The 18,403-nt window shown below is 34.8% G+C and overlaps 1 protein-coding gene across 8 annotated transcripts in view; it reads right to left on the bottom strand.

Moving 5' to 3' along the window:
- The window catches only part of ADAM22 (ADAM metallopeptidase domain 22), a 228,855-nt gene that overhangs the window by 43,863 nt on the left and 166,589 nt on the right, over positions 1-18,403 (bottom strand). For all 8 annotated transcript variants that reach the window (XM_023736074.1, XM_023736073.1, XM_023736069.1 and 5 more), the window contains 9 exons: positions 16,988-17,059; positions 15,985-16,151; positions 14,444-14,528; positions 13,342-13,432; positions 12,336-12,387; positions 8,770-8,869; positions 6,753-6,824; positions 6,440-6,532; positions 2,183-2,263 (listed from right to left, as the gene is read on the bottom strand). In XM_023736074.1, coding sequence (XP_023591842.1) covers positions 2,183-2,263; positions 6,440-6,532; positions 6,753-6,824; positions 8,770-8,869; positions 12,336-12,387; positions 13,342-13,432; positions 14,444-14,528; positions 15,985-16,151; positions 16,988-17,059 — 813 coding nt within the window. The remainder of the gene's footprint in view (positions 1-2,182; positions 2,264-6,439; positions 6,533-6,752; positions 6,825-8,769; positions 8,870-12,335; positions 12,388-13,341; positions 13,433-14,443; positions 14,529-15,984; positions 16,152-16,987; positions 17,060-18,403) is intronic.

Raw genomic sequence — 18,403 nt, 5'->3', positions numbered from 1 at the left:
GCATTGAGCTAACAAACCACATAATCAATGAATTAAAACATTCACTTAAAATTATTTCGAATTTATACTGTTTCAGCTAAAGCAACAAGAGCATCTTTATGCATACATCATTTCTAGATTCAGGATTCTTTTAAAATTCCTGCTACTTATTGTATAATCACTTTCTAAAGAAACTGTACTAATATACTTTGCCTCCAAGAGCCTAAAAGGTAAGCATTTCATTTTCTCCTTATCATCAGTAGGTGTTAGCTTAGAAAAATATTGCTAATTAGATAGCAAAAAAGGAAAATATTTTAAACACGAAAGATCTTTAATCTCTTAGGATGACTATGATAATAAAGCACTTTAAATGGTTAATTTAAGAATACCACTATTGAATCTCTCTTATCTAGAGAAAAAAAATATGCAGGCAGTCCTAGCTTTGTACACAGTTCTGATATACAAGCATTTCAGTTACCACAGTCTTGTTCAGTAACACCAGTCCTGCAACAACACAGTTCAAGTTTCAGGTACCATAGTAGACTGACTGTGAGTTAACTGCCTCAAGTACAAACTTTGTTGCTACCTCTTCAGTTCCAAAATCACTATGTAAATAACAGATGCACATCATGATCAGTGACCTATCATATTACTTCTTTCAAAGTCTGACAATGATTGGTCACTGCCCATCTGTTCTTCAATGCACACACAGACAGCAAAGTGTGTAGTTGTGCTGCCTCTTTGTTTTCCAGAGATAACCCCATGTGACGGTTTACAAACATGGATAATCAAAAGGAGGAATTGGCCAACAAAGATGAAAGTGAAACTGAAAAAAAAAAAAGGAGAAAAAGTGATGACACTGGAAGTGAATTCAAATGGAATGTAAATAGAGTTATAGAAGAAATAGCTGACTGTGGGAATGTTGATACTGCTGCAGCTCAAGTGACTCTAGATACACAGCCAGAGGAACCTGGTGGAGGAGAATTGACGTAAAGAAGGTGGTTCCTGTGAAAAGGATGAAGATATCCTAGAGGAAGTGATGCTGTAAAAAAAACTTCATCTTAAAGGAACCCTCGCAGATATTTCACAACATTGAAAAACAATAATAAAATGTTAGAAGGTGCTCCAAAGTCTGAAAAGAGTACAACAATTCACCCAGGCATAGAAAAGATGCTTCATAACCAAAGTTAAACAGTAAGAAAGCAGCAAGCACGTTTCAAACAGGATTTTTACAAAGAAATAAAAATACTTTACTTCTCAAAATTTCTAATGCTATCACGTCGCTATAGGGTTGCTATGAGTGGGAATCAACTTGATGGCAACAGGACTTTTGGTTTTTAAATAAATAATAGCTTATTTTTTCCATTTCTCTATATATTTGTAACCAGCCGTTAAGTTTTTAATATTTTGACAAAAAAGATTTTAAAGTTATAGAACAACAGTAATTTTTCCCATTGATTATTAAAATCACTTTACAAGGCTTCACCCTGCATGGTGATTTCTACAGTTCTGCACTACAGTGCAAGGACTGCTTATATATACACTGACTGTGATGAAATCTGTGAACCCTCTCCAAAGTTTATCCAACTTCCCTAGCTTGTCTACTTATAACTAATGATATTAAATTCAAGAGCAGCCTTTAATGGCTTAGACAAGCTATCCTGGATAAGCAAGAATCAAGACAGAGAAACTGGTCCCTGCTCTGAACCCAACGTTCTGTGGGTCTCTCTGCCTTGGAGGCTGACTCTCTTGTTTCAACTAGCTGAAGAAAAGTCAATATCTTTGCTTCTTCCTTCACTAAAAGATACAAATAAAATGTCTCTTACATCCTATTTAAAACAAAAACAGGAAAGTTAATGTATGCATGCAGTTATAGGTCAGTTCAATATTAAGACATTTCTCCTGAGAGTTATTAAGGAGACCTTAAAGATGCCTCAAGAGCCTTCATGGCACAGTGGCTAAGCTCTGGGCTGCTAACCAGAAAGTTGGAGGTTCGAACTCACCAGCCGCTCTACGGGAGAAAGATGTAGCCATCTGCTTCCATAAAGATTTACACCCTTGGAAACCCTATAAGGGCAGTTCTAGTCTGTCCTGTAGGGTCATTATGAGTCAGAATTCTACTTGACGGCAGTGGGTTTGGTTTTTGGCCTGATAAAGATGCCTCTTTTTCCATCAAGTTTAGAGTAATTATTTTATAAATTACCTGGCTTGAATTTCCTGAGCACGTTTCACGAATATCACAATCATTTACTGCTTCTCGGCACACAGTCCCCATAGGCTGAAACTAAAATGAACAAAAATCAATGCGTAAAACTGCAGAAGGGGTGGGGGGAAACCTCTCACAGTTTCATCTAAAGAAGCAAAATGAAAATTGTTTGGACAGGAATATCTTAAGTTATCTTAACGTGGCAGCTCACAAAAACCACAGTAGACCAAATGAAAAATGCTATTTTAATAGTTTTAAGAGAGTTTCTTGTGTATGAAGTAATTTACATATTCATCACACATAAACCTTACAATATCCTGCTAAAATAGGACCATGCTTGATGATATCTCCCTCCAAGGGACAAGTCAGTTCAAGTTCTAGTAATTCTTCCTTCCAAATAGCTCTTGGATTTACACTTCACTCTTCATTCTTAATGCTACCTTCATCATATTATTCTTTTTTTTGTACCTGCCAAGAAACTCAAAGCTACATTTTGGGATGAACTGCAAACGTTAGATTTTCTGGCAAGGCTATCTCTCCCATGCTCCTCATTTCCCGTCTTCCCTTCTGCCTCAGTTTTACATAGATACAAATCTTGGGCTTTTATTCTGTTCAAATATTTCCATTATTTGTGCCTATATGTGTTAAGTTTTTTTGTGTTTTCAAACACCTCAAATACTTTTTGTAAGTATGGGAGTTGTACAAATAAATTTTTAACCTCACTGGATTTATAAACTGCAAGATTACTCGTTATAACACAAAACAGAAATATATAAAGTAAGTTATCATCCTTCACTTTCCTGCTTCAATCCTCCCTGCCCCCATAACTAATGTTAACATTTTGAGCTGGGTCCTTCTATACTTTTGTCTCTGCTCCCACAAACATACGCATTACCTGCCCTCCCAATTTCCCTGTATGAACTTCATCTTCCCCTTGCTCACAATCCCTCCAGGTATTCAAGTCTCCTGCTGTTCCTACAACATGCAGGGCACACTGCCAACTCCAATCAGGATGTTAACAGACATGTTTTAGGAGGTGTGAACAAAATTTGTTTATTTATTCCATTCAAGTATTTACTAGGCACATAGAGTGTTCCAGGCACTGTCCCAGTCACTGGTGACTCAGTGGAGAACAAGACACAAGAACCCTGCTCGCGAGGAATATATAATTTTGTGGGGGTAAATGACCATAAGAATAAATAAGCAAGATAATTTAATTTTATGTGCTCTGATTCTCTTCCTCCTTGGAACTGAGGCAAGCTACAATTTTAGAACATCTGAGGTAGGAATATGAACAGTTTTGAGCCAGAGTTTATATGAGAGTATATAGTTCAAGAACTGCCAGGAAACCTCTGAAAGAAGTATACAGTGAAGAAGAACTTACTCTAAGTGCTGGGATACAAAAGTAAACACACTGACTAAAATTCCTGTCCTATTGGAACTTACATTCTAATGAGAAGAGAAAGATAATAGACAAGTAAACAAGCAATATTTTAAGACAGAGTCTGCAAAATTATGGCTTCAGGGTCAAATCCATCTGGTTGCCTGTTTTTTCAAATAAAGTTTTATTGTAGCACACCAGGCCCATTCGTTAATATATTTCCCATGGCTGCTTTCCTGTTACAAAGGCAGCGTTGAGCAGCTGCAACAGAGACTTTCAGACTCACAAAGCCTAAAATATTTACTATTCGGACATTTACAGAAAAATTTTACCACTCTGTTTTATAGATACATTATTATAAATACATGTAGAAAAAGATGAATAAAGAGATACACAGAATTTTCCATCTTGTTCTTCTATTCCCCCTCCCCCATTCACTATCCCGCTATGGCCCCTTAGGAGCCCATGTTGCAGGTGGGAGTAGGGGCTGAGGGTAGAGAAAGTAGCAGAGAAGAGCTTACTTGACTGGTACAGCTGTAACTTATTTTGTGTGTTAGTTAATTATACCACTTCATTTTATGTATTTTAATTTTATTATTTTGTACTTGCTCCTTAAAATGATTGTATCACAAGGAGCCTAATTCTACAAATCAAAGAAAAGAAGATGGTGTAATTAAATGCATTTTACAGATGGGGAGACTAAAAGATGGGGGGTTAAAATAAATGATTCCATGTCCCTTGTTACGGCAGTTGGAGAAGCTGACAGAATAAACAGATGAGGCAGCCAAAATGAAAGAATGTCTGTTTCACATATGGTTTAATCTTCCTTTTTTAGAGAGCGCTTTCAGAGATTTCTGCCAGTGCCTAACTTGTCTTATGAAGTTGCCAGAAGACATACTGGTATAGTGGAAACAAGACAAACTGCTGCCAGCATATCTGGGATGTAATGCCACATCTATTCCTCACTAGTTGAGGAAGCCTGTACAGGTTATTAACTTTCTTGAGACTGGCTTGCTCAATTATAAAAATTGGGATAATAATGCTTATCCCAAAAGTGTGGCTGTGAGCATTACCTAAGACAATCAGGGGGGATTTTGCCCCATATGAGTACATTTGGCAAAGTCTGGAGACCTGTGTGGTAGTCACAACTGGGAGGGATGATACTGGCACCTAATGGGTACAGGCCAGGATGCTGCTAAACATCATACAATGCACAAGATACACACAACAAAGAATTACTGGGCCTCAAATTTTAGTACTGCCAGGGTTGAGAAACCCTAATCAAAGATGAAATAAATTAAAAGTCCTTAGCACAATCCCTGGAACACAGATGTTTAATATGAGAGTTTCATTTCCCACCCTCCCTTAATAGACTAAAGTGAGGCAACAGCAAATAATGATTAAGAAAGTGCTGTGAATATTCATTCATTCATTCAACAAATACTTCCTGAGAACTTGTACCAGTTACTTCATAACCACCTGGCTCTGCCTCCATAAAATATACAGACTACAGGGAGAGGCAGATATTAAACCTCAGAAACAATGGAGAATATTATACCAGATTTTATATGAGAAGAGAAAAAAAGAATATATTTCTTTAGGAAAGGCAAGCCCCAAATAACAGTCTTGATGTAAAGATTTAAATGTGGGCTATTTGGAGATGGGTATGAGGATGCTATTGGGAGGATGAAAACAGACCACGTGTATAAAAATGCATTCTAAACTCTCATGCACAATAATACATGTAAAGTTAAGTACTCCTTTTGCTCTAATGAAAGCTAATGCAAGAGATATATCAAACTGAGCAACGAGGAAAGAAGGGTCTATTGAATACACACTTGATTTTACAAAGAAAAGGGAGCCCTGGTGGCACAGTGGTTAAAGCACTTGGCTACTAACCAAAAGGTTGGTGGTTCGAACAAACCAGCCGCTCTGCAGGAGAAAGATGTGGCAGTCTGCTTCCATAAAGATTTATAGCCTTGGAGACCCTTTGGGGCAGTTCTACTCTGTCCTATAGGGTTGCTATGAGTCAGAATTGACCTGACAGCAGTGGGTCTGGGTTTGGGTTTGGGTTCGGGTTACAAAGAAAGGTAGACATCATGCAAAGATTAGTAACACCTGGTTTTGCTCAAATGTGCATGCTCTTCATGGTGGAGTATGGAGAGGGCAAGCTCTGGGATTAACAAGGTTCAGGCCTGGCTTCCTGACTTACTTGGTGTAAGACCCTGGGCAAACTACAAGCCTACAAGCCTCGGCGTTCTCCTCTGTTTACATGAGAATAAAACAGTAACTAGATCTCAGCAAGATTTTTGTGAGGATATAAACCATAATCCATGTAAGGCACCTGGCACTTAGTCACTTAACCCATGCTAGATACAAATCTTGACAGTAGATTATATTTACACAGCCTTAATGATTTAATCAAATATGCTCTTTTCTTCCTGCCAACTGGCCCTGGTGGTGCATTGGTTAAGAGCTCGGCTGCTAACCAAAAGATCAGCAGTCCAATCCACCAGCCGTTCCTTGGAAACTCTATGGGGCAGTTCTGTTCTGTCCTAAACGGTCACTGTGAGTAGGAATTGGCTCCACGGCAACAGGTTTGGTTTTGTAACAATTTAATCAAATATGCTCTTTTCTTCCTGCCAGTTGGCACTGGTGGCGCATTGGTTAAGAGCTCGGCTGCTAACCAAAAGGTCAGCAGTCAAATCCACTAGCCGCTCCCTGGAAACTCTATGGGGCAGTTCTGTTCTGTCCTGTAGGGTCACTGTGAGTAGGAATCGGCTCCACAGCAACAGGTTTGGTTTTGGTTAACAATTTAATCAAATATGCTCTTTTATTTCCTGCCAACTAGTCATTAATGAACATTTACTTACCTTGCACTTTTTACAACAAAGGCCATCACTGCACTGAGAGTCTTGAGTCAAGGTGCATTTCTTACAACATTCTGCTCCTTCAAGGACACATTCCTAAGGAACACAAACATTTGCAAAATATCAGAAATGGTGTCATTTCCTAAAAGTACCAGGATAGCTTCTAAAATAAATGTACTACCTCACAGTAATAATCTTTCTTCTGCATATTCTATAACATTTCTGGGCACAACAGTTCCTCTGTGCATCTCAGAGTGTAGACCTGGGATGACCCTGAATTAACTAAAAAATATTATCAGAAGAACCAGAGACTTACCGCAGGAGTCCCACAGTCACACTCCTCTCCAGTTTCAATGAAGCCATTGCCACACTCAGGAGGGTCGAGGAGCTGTGGGGTGAAAACCAAACAAGGGAACTTAAATACAGAAAAATCAACATCAAAGACTTTACAAGAGACCATAAGTGCCACATCTATATATCTAGCATACCTGCCAGTCATACCAAAATATATTTTATTTTCCTAAGCTAGGAAGTGTGACTTTAGAACTAAGAACTTTAGAACAGAAGTGTCTCCTGTTTCTTTTTCACATTTAATCACATGTATATATATAAAACATACATATCAATTAGGATCTGGTAAATGCCACTAAAATAAAAAATGATCTATTCAGACTAAAATCAAGCCAGATTAGCTTCTAAAATTTCATTTTGAACTAGAAACTAGATTTCAAGACACGATGTCTGGATACAAATCTTGGTTCAATTATTTATCTTGGGGAAACTGTTTACCTTCTTGGATTCTGAGTGTTTAATATCTGAACAGGAATATCAGCTGTCCATCTACATCACAGAATTGTTGCAAGGATCAAGTTCAATCATCTGTGTAAAAGTCCTTTATTAATTGTTTCTCCTTGTGAATCAGAAACTTATTTCAGAAACAATGAGGGAAGCATCACAAAAAATAATAAATCCACTGATATATTTAAAATAAAATATAGCTCCTCCTACTACCAGAGCTTTGCAGAGAACAGCACTAATAATTTGTCCTATGATTGAAGCAATTCTGGCCTGTATGAGAGTACATTTTAAGACTGCTGATCTTATTTTTTAACCATCCATCCATTTTATTATCTTTTGAGTATAATTCATCCTACGGTGATAGGTAAAATTTGCAAACAGTAAATAGTTGCAGTGTGTCAGATATATAATATTCATTCCAAAGTTAATCAAAATTTATGTATTATAGAATGGAAATCTACACACACTCCCTTTCATACCTAACTAGGAGGAAGAACAAAACAAAATAAACAACAACAAAAATAAACACTTGATTTCAATATCCTTTCCTCTCCTACAAAAGAAATCACCTCATCTTTATATTTCATTTTCCGTTGAAAGTAACGATCATGAATGAGATAGTTTTGAAAGCCAAACTGAAACTTATTCATATGAAAGTGTACTTATTCTCTTAGGCTGGGTTCAGAATCTTCATTTATTTTTGTAAAAAGACTTGAACTGTTTTACAGGTATAGCAGCAGTGATTTCATTTAAACACCCCTTCTGTAGTTTTGAGAAAGAGTGATTATTTTTCAATGCAATAGGATACATTTCCTAAATTTCTCTAGAGTGAACAGAGAATGAAACCAGGTAAATGGTCACAAAGACAATGCCACATATCGCTGTGGTGCACAGGAACATGTCATAATTCACATAACTGACAAGGAAAAAGTATTCTTCTTTACATGCAAAGTGTTCAAAAGGCAGGAGGAAGACCTGCCTTCTAATCAGTAACCAGAGAATGCAAGTTGTAAACACCTCTGACAAAGTCTAAGTACAGAAAGACTTTCTCCTTTCCTGCTCTAAGAGGACTTGGTTTTCATATTGAAAAGTACTTATAATTCAAATCATGAATAACAGCAGTACTGCTCATTCTGAAAGGCAGTGGTAGGTGAGAGAAGACATGGCTCCTTTCTACCAGGAAGAGCTGTGAGTGGGTATCCAAAGGAAAAAAAAAACAAGAAAACAGAAAAGAAAGGTAAAATGAAAACATTTTTCCAAGTTAACCCTAAATGATCATTTGCCCATGTAAAAATAAAATGGAAAACTTTCAGAAAGCAAATGCTCTTATTTCTACCTGTTTTCTATTTTTATCAATATAGCCCAAAATGCCCAACATTAATACTGACTTTGAAATGGAGATATTTGGTATTTCTAAAAATGTTATGTATAGGCCAAATTCAAAAGCTTTCTTTTATAAGACCCAATGGTTGAAATTTTATACTTATAATACTACAGAAAGATTAATAATAAATAACACTGCTCACATGTATTACCTTAGAAGGTTTGTTGAAAAGGCAGGCACCACCTCCACTATTCAAGAAGTCATGATATTCTTCAATATTACACTCGGTGAACTTTTTAGGAAGATAATAGCTATAAGAGAGAACAAATCAATAGTTAAATACAATTTTAATTTACCTTGTTTGTATGTTAGTCTTAAAATAGTGCATTGTTAAAACTGTACATTATTCTTAAAATGAAAGAATAAATTCCACTTATGTACAACATTTTTATTAAGTCCATATGAGTTTTATTCAATCTGTATATTTATAAATTCTTCATATGGTGACTAATGGTGACTATGGTGTGTTCATTATTTATATACACATTGAAAGGAAATACACACAGACAGTTCCTGTAATTTTTAAAAAAAGAGACTTAGGATTAATTTATTTCCTAATGAGTTTTTCCTAAATATTAAAACTGAGCTGGAACTCAAATTGCAGAGCATTCTACAGAACAACTGACCTACAATCTACAAATGTGTCAAGGTCATAAAAGTCAAAGAAAGATTGAGGAACTGTTCCAGACTGAAGGAGCCTAAAGAGATACAGAAACTAACGCGATACCTGAATCTTAACCTTTTGCTATAAACAATATTGAAACACTGGCCAAAACCTTGAATGAGGTCTAAGAATTAAATTATTTTATTGGTTTTATTGTGGTTACGTAGGAGACTGTCCCTGTTTGTAGGAAATACAAACTAAGGTGTTTGGGGGTGATGGAGCATTAAGTATTAAATATACATATATACATATATATATATATACACACACACACACACACACACACACACATACATACATATATGCCAGAAAAGATAATAGTAAATAGAAAAAGAAACTTGGCTGGAGAGTAATTTGGCAATATACATTAAGTAACTTTTGAAATGAGCTTATACTTAAGTCTAGTAATTCTACTTCTTGAAAATTTTCTTGAAGAAATGATTAGTTATCTGAACAAAGATATGTGGACAAAGATATTCATGGTAGCACAATTTATAATGGCAAAAAACACGAAAATAACCTAAATGTTCAAAAGTAAGAGAACTGTTAACTAAACTGTGTATTAATTAAATAGAATATCATGTACTTATTAATAGTCAGGGTACAAATAAAATTTAAAGACTCAAAAATGCTGACTATATAATGCTAAGCAAAAAATGGATAAATCACTACGTATCCCAAATGACCCAAAATTTGTAAAAATGGATTGAGAAAAAAATAGTAGATTTAAAAACAGTAGTATTTTAACATTAACCATGATTATCATTGGATGGTAAGAAAAGAAGCAATAAAAAGTTTATTTTCTACATTTTTCAAAATTGTTTTACACTGAGCTTTTATAAAAAGAGAAAAAAAAAACAATTAAGGTAAAAATGGCTGGTTTATATAAAGTCTCCCCACAGCCTCCAAGAACTATGTCCATTTATATCCCTAGTTCTTCCTAGAACAATTTGTGAATCAATGAATGGAATTTACAATGATTATTTACCCTAAATTATTTTTCACCTTTTTCATGCCAAACTCTCCAAGTAAAGCTGCTCTGATACAAACAGTCTGGAGTTTAAGCTGTCTGAACTACTTTATTTCCTTCACTTCTGTTTCCTAACAATCCATAAATTCTTTTATTTGAAAAGCTTCTTACATATATTACTTTCTTTTTTCCTTTACAAAGCCTGTACCCTGGCCAATGTTTTTAGCATTTACCATTTAGGGTAGTCATTTGATTTTGTTTCACATTATGTTTAATGCTATGGAGATAATCTATAAAATTTTATTAACAGTTGATTAGAATAGTAAGCTATATTATACTAAATAGCTGTTAAAAGACAAGAACCTCTAGCATGAAATTTAGTAACTGTTGGCAAGTTACAACTACAGAACAAAGATTTTAATAATTTTATCTTACTACTAACCAGAAGTCCAAAGATATTTTGAAAAGTATATGCTTTTTAAATACATGTTTGCATATACATTCCCTCTATCATTTATTTTCCCTGTCATTCATATCTTATGAATTTAAAATTCAAATGTAATCACTAAATATTTATTGAAAATCAAGTCTGTACAAGAGACTATGGTGTGAGGTTTAATAGAAAGTACATATTATGTAAGAGACAATTCCTCAAAAATTTATAACTAATTGGTGAGGGTAAGTACATATAAAATTAACTTGTAACAGAGGAGTTAAATGATAATAAACCTCAAATGGCTAGAAATGTGGTTAGATAGAGAAAAACAGAAGGACATTCTAGATGGGAAGGATATCTTGAGAAAACTCAAAAGAAGCTGAAAATTCACATACAGTTACGGTGAACAAACCAATCATGAACAGTAGTGGCAAATGAGGTTACAAATGAGGATAAAGAAAGATTACGGACATCTAAATACTGAAGTAAGGAATTTGAACCTTGTTTTTTAGACAATGGACACTCACAAAAGTTCTGAGCAGTAGAGAATGACATACTTCAAGTGTTTGAAACATAAATTCAATGGATAAATCTTGCTGTATACATTCAGTGAACTAGAGCTATATATTCTAACATGGATAAAACTCACAAGCATAACGCTGATCAAAAAATACAAGTTAAAGAAGAATACACATAGCATGATACCTTTCATACAAACTGAAAATACGTAAAACAATGCTATGTACTACTTCACTACACACACATATATACATAACAAGTATAAAGAAGGACATGTGAATGAGATGAACACATTCAAGACTGGGGCTGAGGACAAATCATGGAGAAAAAAACAACTTTATTTTTTTTAGGTGGGTAGTAGGTTTACAAATATTCACTGTTTCATTCTTAACACCTTTTTAATGATGATGAAAGTGGAGTTCATGAGGGGAGAGCCTGAGCATTGGAATGTTATTAAAATAATAAAAGCAGAAGACAATAAAAGTTTAAGGTAGGACAGTAGTGATAAGCTTGGAATGAAAGGAATGGCTGTAAAATTTATTTAGAAAGAATAAAAGACAAGATGGGCACCTGACAGGGGATGAAGGGTATGACAGTATAAAAATGAAAACCTTTCTTAGGCGAGCAGATTGTACACATCTCTTCGCAACTCCTTGTTCAGTGACATTACATTGGGAGTTTGATATCAACTATGGTGGGAGTATTGACATCGTGGGAATCGACTACAAATTGGGACTGTTTTCTTGTTTTCTGAGTCATCTTACCAGCACACTACTGTTTATAAGCTGTTTGTAATTAGAATTGAAGGAGATAAAAGGAAAGAGAATTAAGTAGGTAAGCCACTAACAACAAGTTTTTCCTCATTTGTTACATTTATAGCCTAAGTTCAAGGCTGAAAAAGTCTTTGAGGTCTACTTACTTAACATCATTTTTATATATACTATAAATAGGGAACTCTTTTGTAAAAATATTTTAGATATAGGGCCATTAAGATAATCTACTTCTTAGTTTCTCATAAATGCCTGTGGTGAGGTTGCATGTATTAAGTCTTGGAGTGTCATATTCCCAGGAAGACAACAGCACAGCAAGAAACGAGTAGGGAGCTATTTTCAAACAGAAATGGCTTACCCGGTATCTCCCATAATGCATCCAGACCAAGTGTCCTCACATTTACACTCACCTGAAAGAAAATGAATACGCATGACTTTTTAACAAAGTGTAAACAGATGCATTAAAGTTATTTCCTATTTAAAAAATATCTTTACTTTGCTCCTTAAATACCTTATTAAATGTAATACCTGCTTTCTAATTTTCCCTACAGTTGAAGATTTTCATGCAATACATAACAACCAAAATATACTTTGACCCTATCAACAGTATATAATTTTTACTGAAAAAAACAATCTTCTGGTATTTTAAAAAGTGGCCATATTTTTAAAGTATTCACTTAAAACAGCTTAAATGAAATACTGAAGAACTATATGGCACCACAACAAGATACCAGTTTCATAGCCCCTTATAGTAATTATTACAATTTCTGGTCCATTTTTAAAAGCTTCTGTACCAAGGCTATGGCTAGAAGGCAGTATAGTATAGTCACTAAGCAGATGAGCTTCAGAATCAGAAATACGTGCATTCAAGTCCTGGGTCTGCCCTGTCTGTACATCTTTTACAATCAACCAAACTATTTTGATCAAGCAACTGAAGAATTCCATTCCCCAAAGTTTATTTTTTTCTTTCTATTGTACTTTAGGTGGAAGTTTACAGAGCAAATTAGTTTCTCATTCAACAATGTATACACAGATTGTTTTGTGACACTGGTTGCAATCCCCACAGTGTGTCAACACTCTCCCCTTCTCCACCATGCATCCTCCATTTCCATTCATGCTGTTTTCCTCCCTTTCCACCTTCTTATCTTTGCTTTTGGGCAGGTGTTGCCCATTTGGTACACGACTGTACTACGAAATACATTCCTCATGCATGTTATTGTTTGTTTTATAGACCTGTCTAATCTTTGGCTGAAGGGTGGACTTACGGAGTGACTTCAGTTCTGAGTTTAAAGGGTGTCTGAGGGCCACCAAAATATTTATAGTCTGTCTTACATACAATAAAGCCACACATGTACAAAACTTACCACTTGCTAACTTTCTTTTGTCCGAGATAATACCAATATTATGGGCTAAGGACTGGGCAAGTGTGACTGCCATTAAATCAGTTTTCCCAAACTGGAAAACAAAAACAAAACATATGTAAGAGTGTTTTTTATTTAATTGGGCCAAAGAAACTGTCACAATATAATTGAAAATAACTAATTTCTAAGCACTTTCATTAGCAGAGGCTATCCACATAGTAAGAAATAAATCCATGTTTGTTAGGTCCTAGCGGGAAGACTAGAAGCCAGGAAATCATCCACTTTAGGGTTTGGAAACTGAAATCTAGTTCTGAATGCAAATTTCACCTGTAAAAGTCCATAAAAACTTAATACTTATGTATAATTAAGACAGAGTCCTGCTGATAAAACAAAATAAAAATTAATGTGTGAATTACTTGGAACTTGTTCATCTTTGTGTGTCTACTTGTACTCTTGAAATTTCCCAAAATGGAATAGAATGTGGATTCAGGAAACAAATGGCATGAGGTAACAGAGAAATTTGGTGATGATCTTTGGCTAACAGAAACTTGAGAAGAACTGAGGATATTTTTTTCAATACACTGCCTCCCAAAGATTCAAATTATTTTCCTTTAGATCACTTCTATAAGGCTTACTATCTATGGAGAATCTAACTTAGGGATTAGACTGAAACCCTAAACCTAGTAATTTTTTTTCTCCCAAAATCTGACAAATAATGAAAAAGGAAGAAAATTTCCTGGTAGGTTGTTAGGTAGTAACCCAATGCTTCAGGAAACTACTCAATTCTCTGAGGAATCAGTAAAAGTGATAAATAGGGCCTTATTTCCAATGAAATATCAATGCAAGGTAAAGACTCTCTCTAAATAAATTGATACTAGGTCTTTCATGGAAGTTATTCTAAACAGAACATAAACAGAATTATCAGATATTATCTTTCTTTATTTCCCTATTTTGTCCTCTGGTCATTTATAGCAGCCATATTGATTGTTAATAAAACAGTCTAACACCTGGAGTATGTGGAATACTGAGAACTTATCTCTTAAATATTGGGAAAGCACTTTCAAGCCATCATACCACTTTGTATTGTACAGATGTTCACACCTACTTCATTCACGCCTCCTCCTTTCAGCAACGAGCAAATCCCACCAATATAAGCTGCCCCGCTCCGGCTACTCTCAAATTGACTTCCCCTTTTAGAAAAGGAAATGAAAAACGCTTACTGCTCACAGTTCAAACACCATAGCACTTCTCATGATTAATTTACTACATTTACTTTCTCAATGTACATCAAATTTCTATACTATATATTCCTGAGTTAAAGGAGGAATGTAAAAGTTGTTTACAAACATATATAAACAAAAAGATTCATGAGGGGATGTTTCCCTAAAGGAGCAATAAGTATCTTGAATAGAACTATACCTATTAAAAAAGAATCATTCATCTGATACATTCTGAGAAGGATACAATACCACTTCTGTGGTATTTCTACCAAATATGTATAACTTGAATCTCATAATGAGAAAACATCAGACATTACCCAAATGAGGAACACCCTACAAAATAACTGGGCTTTACTCTTCACAAATGTTAACCTCAGAATAGACAAAGGAAGGCTGAGGAAATCTTTCAGATTAAAGGAGACTAAAAAGACATGACAATTAAATGTAATATGTGATCTGGATTGGATCCTGGGTAAGGAAAAAAAATAGCTATAAAAATATTTAGATGATTGGTGCAATTTGAATATGGACTATGGATTAGAAAAAAGCATGGTAAAAATGTTCAATTTTAGGGTTTTAATAATTGCTCTGTGGTTATATAAGAGAATGTCCTTATTCTTAGGAAATACACACTGAAGTGTTTAGTGGTAAAGGCCCAGGGGGTCTCCAACTTACTCTCAAACAGTTCAGGGAAAAAAAAGTAGCTAGTTGGATGGATGGATAGAAGGATGGATGGATAGAAGGATGGATGAATGGATGGATGGGAGGGAGGGAGGGAGGAAATCATAAAATAAATTGATGAATCTGGGTAAAGGGCATATTGTATTTCCTTGTAGCATTCTTGCCAATTTTCTATAAATTTGAAATTACAGAAAAATAAAAAGTTACCATAAAAATAAATTCTTTTACTTCCATTTATAACCCTCTTCAACAGCTCTGACTTTAGACAAAAGATTTTTTAAATTTTATTATATATAATTTGCTATTACATCAAATATGCATAAGTTATCAAAAAAAGAACATAAGAGTGAGAGAAAAAAATAAACTCCAGAAATACTAAGTTCTTACCTTACAGCCAAAGCCAGAGTACATTAACATTTAAAAGACAGCAACTTTAAAGAATATAATTAATATGTTGTTCAGAATACTTTATATGAGTATTAGCAGTACTTTTACTTAGTAACTGGTCTAATTAAATCCTTTGAAAAATTAAATGAAACAGACATGTAACAATAAAACAACTCAAAATTAAATCTCTTATATTTTTATGACAATTTCAATCTATACTTAAAAATTTCTTCTAAATGTCTTTGCCAATTCACATCCTAATTGTATCATGCAATAGAAAGGATACATCTCAGTCACAAGTAATAGAACATTCAATACAGAACCAGAAAGTAATAAATCATTACAAAAAGTTACGTACGAAAAAAGGTGAACTGCATCACTTTTCTCTTTGATAAAATCCCTCCTGTATTTCATAAACTCACGTAGGGTGATCAGTGGATTTTCAGATATGGCGAACTTGTTGTCAGCTGCCCAGGTTTCCATGGCAACCAATACTATCCTTGTCTTAAGTTGGTCTTTATATATCTAGTATAACAAAATGAACACACCAGCTATATATGCGGTAAAATCAAATTTGTAAACTGAACTAGAGAAGTTCCTTTCTTTTATGGAAATTGATTGAGTTTAAATAAAGGTAAGAAACTACTGTTCTTAGCGGAGATAATTTTTTTCTTCTAATTTACATGCATTTCTCTTGAGTAACAAAGAATCAAATTGTTCACCAAGTAATACCCAAAGAAGAGAGCACTAGCTAGAAACAAAAGATTGTTTTTTTGACAAATACTTGCACCCTTATTCAAGGCTCTCACTGAGTCCATTTTCTGGCACCCTAGACAAAGAATTCACATATTCTTGGGCTCTCCCAGCAAAAAATAGAACAATGAAGACTCTCCAAGGAAATAATTTCTACACCTTGACTGGCCCTGATTAAAACTCAATGAGAAGGTACTCGCACTGCGTTGTCAAGGGAAGAAATGGGTACAGTGGAATTAATTAGATGCATCATAGCACAACACCAGGCCCTCTTTCGAAAAAGGCACAAATGTTGGACTGCTTCTCCATTGTTAGAAGTACACTGAATATCTTAGTTAGAGGTGATGGCTCAACCTTTGTCTTCTCCAATGTGATAAACACAGCAATGAATTTCAGGCATAAATCTCTGGGTAACTTTGACCATTTCCTTTTATCACCTTCCCACTCACAGATTAAAGTCAATAAAGCCCATTGCAAGGCTACTAGGGACTTACAAGACATCTTGGCTAAAGGGCAATTCAGAGTAGTGAAAGTATAAGACACATATCATCTGTACTACTAAGGCATAAAACTTCTCTACAGTGACACAGAATTGGGCTGATACTTACTAAATCTGCCATGTTCACCACAGATTTCGCATAGGTATTGGTATGTACAACTGAAAGCCGATGTTTTTTAAACTGAAAGCAAAAGAAAACAAGTGAAGGGCTTTCAAAGTCATCAGGAAATAACCGTCTCAGCAGAGAAAACAGGGTTTAATTGAAAGATCCCTAAGGCTTTCTGTAAAATTGTAAAATTTGAGACCTAGTTCTTTATATGCTATATACTCTGAGGCAAGGTTCTTAAAAGCTTGAGACTTCAATTTTTTCATCTGTTGGATGAAGTAAAAAGTACTCGCTCCAACCATTTTATAGGTTTATTTTTATCAGGATTGTTATTCAAAATTATAAAACCTATGAAAGTTATCTATTAATTAATTGCAATGCATACAAATATAAGTAGGGGTATAGCTAGAAAAAAATGATTGTGAACACTGCTAAAATTATAAAAATAAACAAGTTCTCTAAGACTTACTCATCAAGAAAAAGAAAGTCCTAACTAAGATAAGGGTCATAAAAGGTGGCTCACAGGCTAGATGTGGTACACATGTATCTTTTGTTCACCCTCAATGGTATTTTAAAAATCTGGAACTGTCCTGTAAAATCTGATTTTTGTCTTCACTTAAAATTAGCTCCCTCTGTACAGGCCATGTGCCTGCCCTTTTGCCACAGGCCTCATGCCTCCCTATTCTTTTACATCTGGATCACTTCACTTGTGTTATCTAACTGGGCTCTGTAAACATCTGAATTTGTGACTAGCTAAAATATATGTTCCTTTAACTTATTTTGTAAAAATCCCAGGGAACAGTAACATTTGCTGGATTCAAATAGGTAGAAAGAGAAAACTTAGTTTGAAACTGAACAATAAAGCACTTTATAGGAAGCAACACTCAACCCCAATTGTATTATTATTATTACTAATAATAATAATATTAGGGGTAACAATAACATTAAGAATACCAAAATTATTTAACATATATAAATAAATGACACATTTTCCCTCAAATACATCATTCGAAGTACCATATATTTATGCAAATAATGCATGCCTTCTACGTTGTTTGCCAACCACTCCCTCCCACCACAAGGTATTTTTGTAAATGCCACTATGCCAATTTTTTCTTACATGTTGCTGTAAAAAAAATTAGCATAGCGCATTTATGAAAATACCTCGTAGTAGAAGGGAATGGTTGGCAAATGAACACAGAAGATATGCGTTATTTGTGTAAAAATACAGTATATCAAAATGCACTTACACCTTAAATAACATTTAGCAACATGCATCACATAATGAGTTTGATTAAAACTCTGGTTACATGGGACAATTATAACTCACTGCTTTGCTATGAATTTAATCACACTGACTGCAACATGCCTATGAATTGAATACAGATAATCTGGGTCAAAATAATTGACTCAACAAGA

This window comes from Trichechus manatus, unplaced genomic scaffold (genome assembly GCF_000243295.1).
Source record: "Trichechus manatus latirostris isolate Lorelei unplaced genomic scaffold, TriManLat1.0 scaffold00085, whole genome shotgun sequence".
Lineage (NCBI taxonomy): Eukaryota > Metazoa > Chordata > Mammalia > Sirenia > Trichechidae > Trichechus > Trichechus manatus.
Note: the sequence above shows the minus strand (reverse complement) of the source record. Positions and strands in the feature narration are given on the sequence as shown.